Source organism: Lathyrus oleraceus, chromosome 1 (genome assembly GCF_024323335.1).
Source record: "Lathyrus oleraceus cultivar Zhongwan6 chromosome 1, CAAS_Psat_ZW6_1.0, whole genome shotgun sequence".
NCBI lineage: Eukaryota > Viridiplantae > Streptophyta > Magnoliopsida > Fabales > Fabaceae > Lathyrus > Lathyrus oleraceus.
The window spans coordinates 371,641,615-371,659,233 of NC_066579.1; the positions used below are offsets into that span (position 1 = coordinate 371,641,615).

The 17,619-nt window shown below is 38.9% G+C and overlaps 1 protein-coding gene across 1 annotated transcript; it reads right to left on the reverse strand.

The window, feature by feature from the left end:
- Positions 1-5,720: 5,720 nt before the first annotated feature.
- On the reverse strand, positions 5,721-7,004 carry LOC127107558 (uncharacterized). Its single transcript, XM_051044851.1, has one exon. The coding sequence runs from the start codon at positions 7,002-7,004 to the stop codon at positions 5,721-5,723; it is 1,284 nt and encodes a 427-aa protein (XP_050900808.1).
- Between the last annotated feature and the right edge of the window lie 10,615 nt (positions 7,005-17,619).

The window sequence follows — 17,619 nt, forward strand, 5'->3', positions numbered from 1 at the left end:
AGGCTTGGATAGTACTGAAGCTGATAATCTGGCGAAGCAGAGCGTAGATCATGTCGAAAAGGCTACTGCTATGAATGAAGATATTGCGCGCCTCGGAGGGGTTCAAGCTGTTGTTCAGTACAAGATTGGCTTGGCGAAGATAAAGTATGACCGGATGAAGGCCACTATTCCTTTCTGATTTTCGCTTGTATTCGTTTTATTTGACTTTTGTTTGTTTGTAATTTGATTAAGACAAAGCCATCTTGGAAAAATTTGCCGTTTTAAATATATTCACCATCTTGGCTATGATAGTTCTTTGCTTACTACGTTGTTATGATTTTAACTTCATGCACAAATGGTTTATACTTCTTTAAGTATTTCCCATTTACTTTTAGGATTCTTCGATCCTCTGCTAGTTTTTCTATTTCGTATGCATTATTTAAAAATGCTTTTAAAATTCGAAAAGGTCCTTCCCAATGTGGAGACCATTTTCCTAATGTTTTATTCTTTCGATCCATAGGTAATATAACTTTCCAAACTAAATCATTCATAGTGAAAGTTTTACCTTTGACCCTCTTATTGTATGCTCTTGCTACCATCTTCTTCTGTCTTCTTAATACTTCTAATGCATGCAAACTTTCTTCGTCCAAATCAACCAGTTCATTCATCATCATTTCTCAATATAGGTCAAATGGAATTTCTCCTTGTCTTTGGATTCTTACTGATTGCAAGTAGATTTTGACAGGTAATACTGCATCATGTCCAAATGTAAGTTGGAAAGGTGTAGTATTAGTAGCTTCTTTAGGGGAGGTTCGACAAGCCCAAAGTGCTTGATCTAAAGTTTTGTGCCAATTTTTTGGCTTCCTCCCTACATGCTTTTTTATTAAACCAATTATTACTTTATTGGCTGCTTCGACTTGCCCATTGGCTTGAGCATAATAGGGTGTGGATGTTAATAATTTGAAACCCATTTCCTTTGCAAATTCTTGCATCTCTCGACCAGTAAAAACTGATCCTTGATCTGTTGTTATACTTTCTGGGATCCCAAATCTATATAATATTTGCCTTCGAATGAATTCAATGACAGTTTCTTGATCCATATTTACTAAAGGTACTGCTTCGACCCATTTAGTAAAATAGTCAATTCCTACAAGGATGTACTTTTGACCTTTGGATGACGTAGGTCGAATTTCCTTAATTAGATCTAATGCCCAACCTCTGAAAGGCCAAGGCTTGATAACTGCATGAAGCTCACTTGCAGGAGCATGTTGAATTCCTGCATGTACTTGACATTCTTGGCAACCCTTAGCAAACTCTATATAATCTTTTAACATGGTGGGCCAATACATTCCATATCTGAAAAGCAACCATTTCATCTTATGGTCTGCCTGGTGTGCTCCATAGGCTCCACTATGTACACTAGATAATGCTAAGTACGCCTCCTTTTCTCCTAAATATTTCAATAGGATCCCTTCAGGGATTTTCTTGAATAATTCATTCCCCATCAAAACATAAGATAAAGCCTTGTACTTGGTTTTTCTTTCTGTATCTATCGAAGGGTCCTTGAGATAATTAATAATTGGATTCCTCTAATCTGTATCCATTAAGGTATCAATGGCCAGTACTTCGAACTCTTCTTTGTTAGCATATCCTAACTGAGTGCTTTCCAAGTCTGTCGGAGACAATCTGGCAGCCATTGCTTTTCCTCTTACTTCGACAAGTTCCTCTAGCTTCTCTTTTGAAATTCTATACCCTGAAGCTATTTGTGCTAAGTCATTAGCTTCTTGGTTTTTTATTCTAGGAACATGTTTTATGTCTATATATTCAAATTTTTGAGCAACCTATTTGCAATGACGAAGTACATAATCAAATTTTCTTTTATACATTTGTACTCCTTCGTTAGTTGCTTAATTACTAATTCTGAGTCTCCTTTAATTTCGACCCTAGTTGCCCCCAATTCCAACAAAGCCTCAAGTCCTGCAATAAGGGCTTCATATTCTGCTTCGTTGTTAGAACAAGGGGGACCTTCGATTCTATATTTGAGTTTTGTTGGAATTCCATCAGGAGAAATTATCATGATCCCAACTCCACTTCCATCCTTATGAGTGGAACCGTCGAAGAATAATCTCCAAGGTTTTAACTCAACTTGAAGTTGAGGACTTTCGACCACTGCATGGTCTACAATGAAGTCTGATACTATTTGTCCCTTCATTGCTCTTAAAGGCATAAAGGCATAAAGGCTAAAGAGTATTCAGTGAGGGCTAATGCCCATTTGCCAATTCGACTGTGCATTATTGGCTTCGATAACATATACTTAATGACATCAAAGTGTGAAGAGACGTATAAATCAATCAGTTTTATATAATACTTGAGTTTAGTACAAGAGAAATGCAGACAAAGACACAACTTTTCTATTAAAGTGTATCTAGTTTCTGCATCATTCAAAACCCTACTAAGATAATAAATGGCTCTTTCGATGCCATCTTCATTCTCTTGTGCTAACATGCTACCTATAGTAGTGTTGGAAGCTGATATATACAATCTCATAGGCTTCTTTCCACATGGTGGTGACAAGATAGGAGGGTTCATCAGATAATGCTTGATCTTGTCGAATGCCTTTTGATGTTCATCATTCCATTCAAACTTCCCTTGTCTTAGGCGTAGGAGGGGAGAGAAGGCTTGAGTTCGACCACTTAAATTTGAGATGAATCTTCTCAGGAAGTTTATCTTTCCTAATAATGATTGCAAATCTTTCTTCGTTGATGGTGTTTTGGTCTCCATAATAGCCTTCGTCTTATTCTGATTGATTTCTATCCCCTTTTTATGGACCACAAAGCCCAGAAAATCTCCAGCCTGTACAAAGAATGCACATTTAAGAGGATTCATCTTTAAGCCATGTTTTCTCATTCTTTCGAACGATTGGATGAGATGGGTTAGATGATTTTCGTCTGATATAGATTTTATCACAATATCATCTATATAAACCTACATAAATGTCTCTATATAATCATGGAATATAGAATTCATTGCTCGCTGGTATGTTGCCCCAACATTTTTTAAACCAAAGGGCATAACTATCCACTCATAAGTGCCTATTGCCCCTGGACATCGAAAGGCTGTTTTGGAAACATCCTCTTCAGCAATGAAAATCTGGTTATAGCCAGAATAACCATCAAGCATGCTAAGATATTCATGGCCTGCAGCTAAGTCGACTAGCATCTCCACCACATGCATTGTATACTCATCTTTAGGAGTTGCTTCATATAGATCACGGAAATCTATACATACTCTTAAAGAGCCATTTTTCTTAATCACAGGAACTATATTTACAATCCATTTGACATACCTTGTGGTCCTGATGAAATTGCATCGAAGAAGTCTTTCGACCTCTTTTTTGATCTTTGAGAGGATCTCTGGGGCGAATCTCCTTGGAGTCTACTTGATGGGCTTCTTGCCATCCTTGATAGGCAACTTCAATTCGACCAGCTCTTTAAACCAGGCATCTCGTCATAGTCCCAAGCAAAGCAGTCTTTGTTTTCTCTTAGCAGTCCAATTACTCTTACTTTCAACTTGGGGTCCAATTTAATGCTGATGTAAGTGATTCTTTTTGTGCTCCCATCTCCAAGATCAATTTCTTCAAGGGGATCTTGCGCTAACATCTTCGCACTCGACGTCACTGGATCTTTTTCGAATCCCAGAGGCTCTTCGTCATAGATGGCATCTAACCTCTGTTCTGTTAGTTCCATAGGTACCTGTTCGTCAGGGGGTTTTGGTTTAAAGTACTCACCAGGCCCTGTATTATAAATTTCACCATATGTGGCTTTGTCAGCCATGTTAGTTATCTCGGATTTGAGAGCCGCTTTTCTTTTGTTCTCGGCCATGTAGGCCGAAATCTTTTCGAAAAAAGAAGGCTCGGGCATAATCCAGGTCTTCATCCCAGCCTGTTGGCCATATTTCAGATGATTCCCCTTCTTCTGGGTCCCCCATAATTTCCCTATCCCACTAAAAGTCATTGGGATGTAGAGTCAAGAAATACAAAGCATTTTTATTTGGGGAGTAGCTGTCTTCAGTTGGGTGACATGGTCCTATATGAGCCAAGTTCCTGTCGAAGCTCTTCTTATCTACATGGTTCACTTCCGCCATGAAGTAACTTTGGTCAGCCTCAACATTTTCTACTACACCATCTTCTCTCCAAATGGATACCCTCTGGTTCATGGTCGAAGGAACTACCCCTATTCCATGGATCCATTCCCTTCCTAGCAGCAAGTTGTAATTCACCTTCGTCGGTATCACCATGAACATTGTTGGTCTTGTGATTGATCCAACAGTTAGATCTACTTGTAAGACACTCAGAGTCTATCTTATCTTACCCTCATAGTTCGACAATACCATATTGTGAGGTTTAACATCAGTATCGAACATACCTATCTTTTTCAACATGAACTGAGGCATCAGATTGGCTGCTGCTCCTCCGTCCACCAGAACTTTGTTCACCCCCACATGTTCAACTTTAGCTCTAATGTATAGGGGCTTGAGATGGTTCTGCATCCCTTGGTAAGGCCTTTTAAAAAGGGAATTCTGCTTTTCGACAGCGCCGTTGTTGAGAACATAGTAACACACAGGTTTATGCTTCGCCATCTCCCCAACATCTGCTTCCTCATTGTCTTTAATCTCCGTCTCCTGATTATATTCGTATGGCAGAACTGATACCATATTGCAATTCATATTAACAGATGACACTCTGTCGGACTCAAAGTCGTCAGTGAGCATTTCTTCCTCTCTTATTTGTTCCTTCTGAACTTTATGATTTTTGTTTTCATCTGGAAACAACTTCCTTCCTACAGGTGGTTTGGTCGAATTTGTGACATTTTGGGGAACCTTGATGTTGCTGGATTCTCCAATCTCTCTCGAAGTCATCTCTCTTTCAGCCTTCCTCAACCTCTGATGTCTTCTCCACTGGGACCTTGACATGGGATTCTTTCCTTTGTAGTTCTCCAGTCTGATAGCCTCTCTCTTAGATGCCTGGAACTGTTTTCTATAAGCCCAAGAGGTTCTTCCTCCATCCTCAAAACTTTTCCACTTCCCCCTCTTCGACCCCGCCTGAGTTCAGTTGTCCTCAGGGACTTCTGCCGGAAGCTTAAACATAACTCTTTTCGCCCTTGGGTGAGGGTTGTCTTGTCTCCTAGGAACTCCCCTCTTGTTGAATATGTACATATTCGGGTTACCTCCGTGTCCATCCCAACCTTGGTTAGACGGAATTCTCTCGAACGCTTCAGCCAATTCCCTGTTGTAAACTGCCCCACATCTGGGACACATCAAGGATTCTGTTTCGTACTTGTAGCAATGCACAATAAAACCAATAAGGCTTTCTCCAGGCTTGGGATAAACCTTTAGTAGCTGGCTTTCCTTTCTCCAATTTCTCTCAGTCTTAGTTTGTTGCCATCTTTCATAGTCCTCAACCACCCTTCGACATGTCATGATGCTACACCTTGGGCATAACAACGTGTCAGAATTTCTTTTGTGACACCTCCAAAGGTATTCACGTAGGCTCTCATTGGCTTTGGGATAGCCAAACTGCCTTCCCTCTTGCTCTATCTTCAGACACCTTTCCACTTCCTCCATCTCTGGGGGGGGGGGGGGGAGAGGTTAGTTCAGATCCACCATGTTGACACCTAGATTGACACCATCAGCGATTGAAATTTCCTCAAATTTCTTCCTTAGGCCCTCAATTGCTTTCCCATTTAGACCTTCAGTGGCCTTTGTTTCGACACAACAATCTGTTCACCTTTGACAGAAATTCCAAAGGGAACATCATTATTTAGGCCATCAGTAACCTGCTTTCCATCTAGCGCATAGCCTTCAGTTCCTGTTTCCTTCACAGCCTCCACTTCCCCTATGTCAATCATGTTGATTTCGACAGGTTCAGCATAATTTGTGTCAACAATGTTGAGGGGGTCAGCGTCAACCTTCATCTGGTTTCTCCCCCTGTCAGCAAACTTGAGGCGGCCATCCTTAATTGCATTCTGAATAAGATCCTTGAAAAGAAAGCATTGTGAGGTTTTATGGCCTAAGAAATTATGATATTTACAGAAGCCTCTTTTCTTCCGTTGTTCTAACGGAGGAATTTTGGTATTCGGAGGCACTATCATTTGGCCATCTTTTACTAATAAATCGAAGATTTCATCACATTTGGTAACATCAAATGTGTAAGTCTTTTTGGGGAATCTATGATTCTTTTCAGTTTCGACAGAGTTCCTGCCATTCGAAGGTGTAAGTAATTTACAAGCATAAGGTGGTGCTTCTTTTAATTCGGCCAAATCTACTTCGAATTCCTCGAGACCGTAAGGGTCATTAGAAATTTCAGACTCCTCATCTTCAACTTCAACATAAGTTACCCTTTCTTTCTTATAATTCTTATTTGCTCTGGCCTTTTCAACTTTTAAACGTTCGACCTGTCGAACCCTGTCTGCTAATTGGGCCATATCTTTTAGATATTGGGTATCTAACTTTTTCCTAATGGAATAGTCTAACCCTCTAGCGGCCATTTCGACCAATTCATGTTCAGGTACTACTGTAAAGCATCTAGATTTCAACAAACGGAACCTATTCAGATAATCATCTATAGGTTCAGTGAATTTTCTTTTAATACTGGCTAATTCCTTAAGACTTATCTTAGTTTGGCCCATGTAGAATTGTTCATGAAATAATCTCTCCAAATGAGGCCAAGTATCTATGGAATTTGGTGGCAAAGTTGTAAACCACGTGAAGGCATTCTTCGTTAAAGAACTGGGGAAATATTTCATTCTTAGGTTCTCACTGTTCTCCAAATCCCCTGCCTCAGTCATGTATCTGACTATGTGTTCTATAGGGGGTTCACTAGTGTCCCCTGAGAATTTGGTGAACTTAGGGATTTTACAACCCCTTGGTAATTCAGTTTGTAGGGCGTATTCTGATAAAGGAGAGGTATAATTTGGCCGTCGAAGTCCTGTATTCAGACCATTCTGGGCCACGGTTCTCTCTATCATCTATCATAGTAGTTAAGTCGTTTTCCCTCATGTTTCTTGCCTAACCCTATGAATTACTTCGTCTACATCCTGGTCTCTGTTAACCATCATTACTCTCCTAGGTTGTTCTTCAGGGACTTCCTGTCGAACTGACTGTTGTTCTAATCTTGCCCCCATGACCCTTTCGTCAGGCGCTTGTCTAAGTGGTCGAACCTGATTTATAGTTGGTTCTTCTTCCTGGATTATAACTTGGTTTAGTCTGCGTTGAACAGAGGACTGAGGGGCGCCTAGGAAATCTGCTATGCGTCCCATCTGCGCTGACAGTTGTTGGTATGTTTGGGCATTATCATTGTTAGTCCTATTTACATTCTGTATTAGGGGAGAAAAAATGGTATTCATTTCTCTGGCAAGAACTCCTACCATATCATGGTTACTAGCATTCATTTGTTGTCTAAAGGCTGCCTGGTTATTCGTTGTAAGGGTAGGTAATATGGTGGATACTCCTTGTGATTGGGTATTTCGACCTATATGGTTCATGCCAGAACCAAAATTTTGAATTGGCGAAATAACCGTATTTTGGGGTTGAGTATATATGGAGGTATTATTTTGAAGTCCTGCCATGGAAGTAGATGACATTCCATATGGGTATTCTCTCCCAGGCCTAAAATTCTCAAATCCCGGTGGCCTAGGGGTAGTAGGTGTTGGTTGGTTTCCGGCAATTGTCGAAAATGGGCGAGGGATTGAACTTGCAGAAACGTCTGCTACGCTAGACATAATAGGCATTGTTGTCGAATTATTTAAGGACATGGATCTAAATGTTTGTATGGCCTCTGTACTAGGGATCTCAGTGGATGCACCAATTGAACTTGTTCCGATTGTGCCTGTTCCCTGGGGAGGAAATTGTTCCCCTTGACTAGTTGAATTAACCATCTTTTTTGTGTTCTTTCTTTTGGTTATAGGTTACGAATTGTTGGCTATCTTACCACTTCTAAGGTTCATGCAACACTATGATTTTTAACTCAAAAGAATAACAACAATTTTGTATTGTAAAAGTAAAGCAAACTATTATAATTAACAGTTCTTTTGACACTGTCCCACTGGGCGTGCCAATTTGTTTACCAGTAATTTCTGACAAACAACCGCTAGTCCTCCAATATTATTGATCTTGGTAACTTACAGGATCGACTAGATTGATCCTAGGACATGTGTCTCAAGAACTAATGTTATGGTGGTTTGATTCATGATTAAGTTTGTTTCTGGTTTATGAATGGTACAAAGTAAAGAGTGTTTCGACAATAACCCTAAACGAAACCTAAAGGCTTATGACTTTAAAGATAAAGGACAAATAGCAGTAATTCTGTAAAAGGGCTTTTTACAAGATAACAAAGGTAATTGGAAAAAGTAAAGATGAATAACTTGAAGTAAGAGGTTCTAAGTTTGAAAAGTGCTGGGAATAAAGGTTTGGCGAAATGTAAATGCAAAGATAAAAGTAATGACGAAAGACTTTGAGGATAAAGGCAATTCGACAGAAGGCTTAAATAGAAATAAAGACAATAAATGTTTTAATTTAAGTAACTTGCATAAAAAAGATAACATGAAATGTAATCATGGTGTTCTTCATACATACATTTTCAGCAAAGACTCGTTTCTCTCGCTCCGGTACTTTTAGTATTTTTAGTGAATTTTGTATATCAGTTTGAACACCCAAAATCTAAAAACTAAGACTCAATTCGACGCTAACGGTCTCTACACAGATTTATGCCACGTTTGACGTTTTCAAGCGTTGCGTGTCTCAAATGCTTCCACGCGTTCTCCGGACGAAACTGCTTCGTTTGAATTTCAAATCTTTCCCGCTCGAAGCTTTGAATCTGTCAAACACCTACGTCGAAGAGAACTTGTGGAGATCCTAAAATCTTCTAAGTCTTAAGCTTCGACAAAAAATGTCCTTTCTCCCAAGAAAAGGATTTAATAAATAGCTTCGACAAAGCCATTTTTATATTGTGCTCCAAAACATAATATTTCAAAGAACTTTAACCAAATGGTCGAAATCTCCAGCTAACAGGAAGTTACACCAACAATCTCAAATAGTGGCAGTCGGTAGTTGTTGTTAGACGATAGTACCGATATAGAAGGGGGTTGAATAGATCGGTTTTGAAATTTAGTGCTTTTCAAAAATGTTTTCAACGGTTGCGGAAGCACCCTAGATTGAAATTGTCTAAATGATCCGTTAATGGAAAGATCGGATATACGTGAAACCGAATGGAATTACTTAAGATAGAGAATATCAACCCCTATCTAAATCAATCAATTAACTTCTATGATCCTTGATATCGTTACCTCTAATAATGCTCAACACAATAAGAGATCAAGGAAAATATTACTAAGTTTGTGCGAAATTAATTTTATCGAATATTTGGTGTGCACTTCACATCAAGTATCAATTTCACTCAAGTTGAATGTGCAAAATTTTACTCAGTTGCAATCAAAGTGATTGCAACAATTTATCGAGTAGTTGATATACACATTAATCAAGTAATATTGATTTTACGATTAATTTCATACACAAAGTAATTAATGCATAATTTAAAGAGTTAAGGGATAGAGATAACAAGACCGGATTTGTTGAGGCAGTTTCCCTATCGTCCTCGCTTAGGGTACGTCTTCCCTTAATTCTAAATCTAGAATTGAGATGTTTTTATTAACACGCTGCAAAGTCAATACAAGAGAACAAATGACCATTGGCGACCAATCCCTAGAGTTATTGCAGATCGTATTCTATTCTCTCCCCTTGATTCGAGTTGAACCAAGTTCTTCAAGCACTTCGAATAAACCTCCGTTTACCGCTACCTTATTGGAAGAACGTCTCGTTCTTCAAAACTTCAGCTCTACTGATTTCGAACGCAAGTCGCTTGAACCCTAAGCTTTCTTCACAATCCTCCGTTTACCATTACTTGTTTGACCGAACCTTCCATTCTTCAAATTTTTCACTCGGCTGAATCTGCGAAGCAAAGGTTAGTGCAAAAACCCCTAATTCTTGGAGGACAAAACCTCAAGGGTTTTATTCAAGAAAAACCCACACAAAGTCTCAACCCAAACTAAGATAATCCAATCTTATTTGGACGTTATCACAACTGCAATGCACAATGCTCAACAAAGATTATTATGTGTGATTATTGAGAAATGCAATGAAGAATGAAGATGATGAGCACTTTGGTGTATATCTTACACTTTTCTTGTTGAAATTTTGAAGAAGAGACATTTGAATATTTATATGATGTATGGATAAATAACTAATATAACAGAAAAATTTCACAAAGTTACACAGCAGAAAATTAAGTAAAACAGACGACGAGTCGACTCAAACAGGGGATGAGTCGACTCAAACGGAGTTTATTACAGGGTTGAGTCGACCTATGAGTCGACCTGTTCGGACCCGTGGCAATATGGTTCAAGAGAAAGTGGGAAATGAGTCGACCTAAAGAGTGGATGAGTCGACTCATTCAGGTTTTCCAAGAACGAGTCGACCTGTGACTTGACCTGTTTGGACTCGAAGGTTTTGCTCCGAGTCATGAGTCGACTCACAGAGGTTAAACTTCCAAAAATGAGTTTTGCAACATATTATCACCAATTTAAACCGATCTCCTATGATCCTAGGATGTTTACTATGATTAAGTGCATGATTCACATATAAGATATGCTCTTATATGCTTGAACACACGGAACCTATATTTTGAACATGTTAAAGTATGAATGCTTTCTATGCTATGATAATATTATTCAAAGACACGATGTGGGCGACTAGAGAGGTTTTACATCATTAAAATAAGGACTAGGCATATTTGTCCTCACATACTCCCCCTTTTTTATGATGGCAAATCGTGGCACAAACGCGTACTTTGATGGATATCCTCCCCCTGATTTTATGCATTCCTTCGAACATCCTGCTATATTATCCATCTGCTAATGTTTGTTCCTGCTATATTATCCATCTGCTAATGTTTGTTCCTGCTATATTATCCATCTGCTGATGTTTGTTTCCATTGCTTTCTCCCCCTTTGACAACATCAAAAAGAGGCAAGGAAACGGTCAACATGAAGTAAAAAAATATTCAGAATCACTTAGTCAACGACTTTGCAACACATGGTCATTAACAACAATTCACAAATCATATAGTTAATGAAAGAGGTATAGTCATAATTATCACACGGTGAAAGAACCAATACAGAAATAACATTACAATAGGTGTTCAATGAATACATTAAGACAAATAAGTATCTAGAATAACATGCACACATAGGGAAAATTGAAATGCATTGAATTGAACACTCATCTAAGGTCGTTGTCCATAGAACGGTTCATGTTTGCCTCTATAACCGGAAGGTGGACGCGCAAGTCTTTCTTCTTCATAGAGGCTGGTTAATTCAATGACGTTTGTGTTCAGCGTGTTTATGGAGCCTGCGAGAATGCGATTTGAGCCTTCAATCCTTTGTAGGATGGTAGAGGAAAAGGAGTTGAAATTGTCACTGTGAGTTTGGATTTTACTCCTTAATTCAGCATACCGTTCCTCTTGGATGGAAGCAAAGGATGCAAAATTGTCACATTGACTTTGAATTTGTTCCTGCAAGGCTGCAAACCTCTCCTCTTGAAGTGTAGCGAAGTTTTGCTACTGGATTTGCCTGGTTCTTAACCTTTCCATTACTTCATAGTTTTCAGATGGAGAAAAGGGTGTGGGCATATAGGATGATGATTGCTAGTCCATCTTGTGTGTTGCCATTCACCTCATCCTTGATTATTGGATGAATGTTGTCCGGGAGTAGGACCAAGCCAATCACCATGGTCAGTGACTTGATGGTCGTGCTCCATTGGTTGAGAGTGGACTTCATTATTTTCTTCCTTTTCTTCATCTTCTTCATCTTCTTCATCTTCATCATCATCATCCTCAATATCTTCCACAGGCCTAGCATTGCTGCCTGGAACTGGTTGACGGGTTTTGTATAGTCGCGCAGAGCGATCCCAAGTGTAACCCATCAAACTCAAAGTCTTCTGACAAAATTCTTGATGTACAGTTATGGATTTATAAGGAATTCTTTGAACTGAAACATTTTCTCTATGAAGTACACTTTGAATGAATGAGGGATAACAGAGAGCAGTGCCTTTACCAGACTCTTTTAGTGCAAAGATCCTACATGCAATGTAGTGCAACCAATTTACTTTTATTGTGTTTCAGTACATACACCAGGTGTACTTAGGCCTTGTCCACACGGGAGTAACCGCCTTGTTTAGGACATAAAGTATGCGTCACAATCCAGTGCAAAATTCTGTCAAGAGGCTTCAACTGATTCGTAGTCACATTAGTAGGGAATGGAGTGCTCTGAACAACTTCTGGAGCAAACGGTTTCCTCAGCATTTGGTTTAAGGCAGTCCTAAAATCATAGTCGGGTGCATACATACTGTCGATAATCTTAAGGTCATTTGGAGATGATAGTTGAGAGATCTCAAATAGAGATTTCCACACGTCATCGTTCACTTTAACAGTATTATTACCAATGTTGCATGTAAACCTAAAGCCCTCAAATTTTTCATCCATGCCGGTATAAAACAATTTAACTAAATCCTCATTGTACTCAATGATGCAGTTTAAGAATAAATCTATTCCTTGAAATCTAACGCGTTCAACAACGTTTGGAATACGCATGCATCTAGCCACTAACGGTGAGTAAACATATTATTTTATAACAGTTATGTTTTTGAACTTCTTATCATAGATTTCGGCCAGATCATCAGAGAGTAAGGATAAAGCGGTTACCGGAACATGTGATCGAGATGGTGCATTCCTGGTGTGAGAAGAGGGTCCTCTAACAGATCTCTTGCCAGATGCTCTTGAGGCCATTTGAGTGTTGTTGGTGAGAGGTTCTTAGGGTTTTTGTGTGGAGGAGAGTGGTGGAGAGAATTAGAAGATAGAGTGACCAACATAATTAATTATGAATTAAGAGAGATTTCTTGAGAACTGAGTCGATCATATTTTAAGGGTATATGCGCTGACCCAAGCAGCGAAGAGTCGACTCATGGGTCGACGTAGTGGGACCCGAAATAAATGCAATCCCAGTATTGGGCAGCAAAGAGTCGACTCACACGTGTGATGAGTTTACACATTGATGTTTGAAATCCCAAAAAGTAGATATGGGTAGCGATGAGTTGACACATAGGTCGACCTGTTGGGATCCGAGGAAAATACTATGATTGAATTTATAGTGATGGGTCGACACATGGGTCGACCTGTTGGGACCCAGAGATTAATGAGTCGACACATAGGTCAACCTGTTGGGACCCGAGGAGAACACATAGATTAATAACTCGACTCACAGGTCGGCCTGTTGGGACCCGAGGAAAACGCAAAGATTGATGAGTCGACTCATTCAGTCGACCTGTTGGGGTCCATGTTACTAGTTAGATGACATGAGGTTCAAACCTATTTTCTTAACGCAGAATGCATGATAAATGAGATACCTAAGCAAGTTCAAGCATAATTCAAGCATAGACATGGATCACACTTAGTTCAAATCAATCAATCATGAATAAAAAAATTTAACAAGTATGTATACATACATAATTGATCAATATAGGTCAACTGGATAGGAACGATATTACCTCCAATGGTGATAGACGACAAATGCCTTCATGTAGCCCTCACTTATGAATCACGGAATAGACATGTATGATATATATATTTAAACGCGATCCGAGATATCGAGAACACCAAGTTCCCTACGAATGTGGAAGAAAGGCTCTGTCGCAAGTGGTTTTGTGAAAATATCGGCAAGTTAATTTTTGCTATCAACATGCTCGAAGACAACATCGCCTTTCTTAACACGATCCCTAAGGAAGTGATGTCGAATTTCAATATGCTTAGTGCGCGAATGTAGTATAGGATTTTTGGTTAGATTTATGGCGCTTCTGTTGTCACAAAAAATAGGAATACGTTCAAGTTGAACATCGAAGTCGAGTAATTGTTGTTTGAGCCACAAAATTTGAGCGCAACAATTACCCGCAACAACGTATTCCGCCTCAGCGGTTAACAAAGCAACTGAAACTTTCTTTTTGCTGTGCCAACTTACTAAGAAATTTGAATAAAAATGACAAGTGTCACTGGTGCTTTTCCTATCCGATTTGCAATCGGCAAAGTGGGAATCAGAGTAACCAAACAAATAGCAATCACTTCCCTTAGAGAACCAAAGCCTATACTTTGAAGTACCATAGAGGTATCTAAGTATGCGCTTGACGACTTTTAAATGTGATTCTTTGGGACATGATTGATACCTAGCACACATACATACACTAAACATAATGTCTGGTCGAGATGCGGTAAGATAAAGGATAGATCCGATCATACCTCTATACCTTTTGATATCTACGGCCTTACCATTTTCATCCTGATCACTTTGGAGTTTCCCATATCAAAGTGTTTAAGTAGCTTATTACAATACTTTGTTTGGCTCACGAAAGTTCCTTCTTCAAGTTGCTTGATTTGAAGTCCGAGGAAGTAATTTAGCTCCCCCATCATGCTCATTTCGAATTCTCCCTGCATCATCTTAGAGAACTCCTTGACCAAATTAATGTTAGTAGATCCAAAGATAATGTCATCTACATAGACTTGAACTAAGATGGAGTGTTTTCCTTGACGCCTAATAAAAAAAGTAGTATCAACATTCCCTCTTGAGAATCCTTTCTCTAGTAGGAATTTGCTAAGACGCTCATACCATACCCTAGGGGCTTATTTGAGGCCGTACAAAGCCCGCTTGAGCTTATAAACATAGTTTGGATGCTCATGGTTTTCAAATCCGGGAGGTTGAGATACATAGACCTCTTCATTTATGTGACCGTTAAGGAAGGCGCTCTTGACATCCATTTGAAATAACTTGAAATTTTGAGAACAAGCATAGGCAAGTAGAAGGCGTATAGCCTCGAGTCGGGCAACCGGAGCATAAGTTTCCTCATAGTCTATGCCTTCCTCTTGGTTATAACCTTGAGCAACAAGGCGAACCTTGTTGCGAGTTATGACTCCGTTTTTGTCTAACTTATTTCTAAACACCCATTTAGTGCCGATTACTCGATGGTCTCGCGGAGGGGGAACAAGATCCCACACCTCATTTCTTTTAAATTGATTAAGTTCCTCTTGCATAGCTAGAAACCAATTTTCATCGAGTAATGCGTCTTTGGAGTTTTTAGGCTCATTTTGAGAGATGAAAGCGAAGTGATAACAAAAGTTACTTATCTTAGACCGTGTTGTAACTCCCTTTGAGATATCTCCTAGAATATTATCAATGGGATGATCCTTGGAATATTTCCATTCCAAAGGAAGATCATTGTTATTGGTGGAATGATCCTCCCCTTTCTTTTCGAAATTAAGATCTGACTCCTCCTTCAGCTTTTTCCGGATGGGTGTCAACACGATTTTCTTCTTGATCTTTTATTATGTCTTCCGAAGGAACACCTGCACCATTAACAATACTACCTTCTCCGACAGTTTTCAAATAAGAATCATCAAAGGAAACATGCACAGATGCTTCAATAATAAGTAACCTTTTGTTGTATACTCTATATGATTTACTAGATTGAGAGTATCCGAGAAAGACACCTTCATCAGCTTTTGAGTCAAATTTACCAAGGTTTTCTTTACCATTGTTTAATACAAAGCACTTACATCCAAAGATATAAAGATGTGATACATTTGGCTTCCTTCCCTTTAGCAATTCATAAGGGGTTTTGTTTAGAATAGGATGAATGAGTATCCTATTCAGTACATAGCAGGTCGTGTTTATGGCATCGGCCCAAAAATATTTAGGAATGTTGTTTTCATTGATCATAGTTCTTCCAAGTTCTTCTAAAATTCGATTTTTACGTTCCACAACTCCATTTTGTTGTGGAGTTCTTGGAGCAGAAAAATTATGATCAATGCCATTTGTTTCACAAAATTGCTCAAAGAGGTGGTTTTCAAATTCACCTCCGTGATCACTTCGAATGCTAACTATGCTAGTGTTCAATTTATTTTGAGACATCTTGGCAAATTTTTCAAAAGCAAAAAAAGTGTCGCTTTTGCTTGCTAAGAAGATAGTCCAGCAAAATCTAGAGTAGTCGTCCACTATGACAAAATCATAGTAGTTTCCACCTAGACTTTTAATTCTAGATGGCCCAAAGAGGTCCACATGGAGAAGTTCAAGGGGTCTCGTTGTGGAAACAATATTTTTAGATTTGAACGAGATCCTTGTTTGCTTTCCCATTTGGCATGCATCACATAAATGATCTTTTGAAAATTTGATTTTGGGAAGATCAACTACTAGATCTTTTGAGACGACTTTATTAAGTAAGTCAAAGTTGACATATGCTAATCGCATATGCCAGAGCCACGAGTCTTCACTCATGGAGATGAGACATTTAGCGCTTGTCGAAGGTACTTCATTCAAGTTAAGCATGTATACATTATTTTCCCTCCAGCCCTTAAGCACATCGTTCTTATTTTCATTATGTTCAATCATGCATCAGTCTTTTGAAAACGAGACTTTATATCCTTTGTCACATAATTGGCTTATGCTAATGAGATTGTGCTTAAGGCCTTTAACTAAAAGGACGTCTGAGATAGTAGTAGAGGAGGGATTACCTACACTACCTTTTCCGAGTATAACTCCCTTGTTATTGTCACTGTAGGTCACAAACCCTTTCTTCTTAGCCACAAAGTCAAAGAATAAGGAAGAGTCACCCGTCATGTGTCTTGAGCATCCACTATCAAGAACCCATGTTCTCTCCGTATCCTCAAGACATTCCACCTACAAATTTAAACAAGGGAAGGAGGTACCCAATTTTCATTGGGTCCTAGTGTGTGAGTGAAACTTTGATTGCATTTGGGCAACCATTGAAAAATTCCTTTAGGAACTAGAAATCTCCTAAATCGACATTTAGCAATAGTATGTCCCTTTTTGCAACAATATAGACAATTTAAGTTCGGATGAAAATTGCTTTTGCTAACTTGATCCTTAACCACATAAGTATATTTTTGATAATGATTATTCATATTGATTCTAAAGTTTGATTGATCAATAGCAAAGGTAACTTTAGGTTGTAAAGCCTTGTCTAATTTAGCTTGGAGAGTTCTAACCTCTCTTTGCCAAATATGACAAGTTTCACATCCACCCCATCTAAACCAAAATCCCTTATCGTCTTCCGTTTTACCTTTAGTAGCCTCTATCATAGATTTCTTAAGAGTTTCTAATTCCTTTTCGGAATCAGAAATCTTCTTTTCTAAATGATTGAAAATTTTCTTATTAGAGGCCAAGCATTTAAAGGCTTCCTTGGCCTCGTAGTGTAGAGTACTAAAGGCATTTTACAAACCAACATAAGACATTTTATCAGTATGATCATATTTAGAATGACTTACATTCCTTTTCTTCCTTTGATGAGCTGTAAGACAAAGATTGACAATTTCTTCTTCATCACTTGAGTTGTCATCGCTTGAGGGCTCGCTATCGCTCTCCCATGCGATGTATGCTCTTCTAGGTTTGCTTGGTTTGTTATGGCGTTTGTCTTTTCCTTTGTCTTTCTTCAATAAGGGACACTCCGGCTTATAGTGACCGGTCTTTCCGCA

What these genes read in the sequence shown, in the direction of transcription:
- LOC127107558 (XM_051044851.1), bottom strand. Translation starts at nt 7,004, where the DNA reads ATGATAGAGAGAACCGTGGCCCAGAATGGTCTGAATACAGGACTTCGA.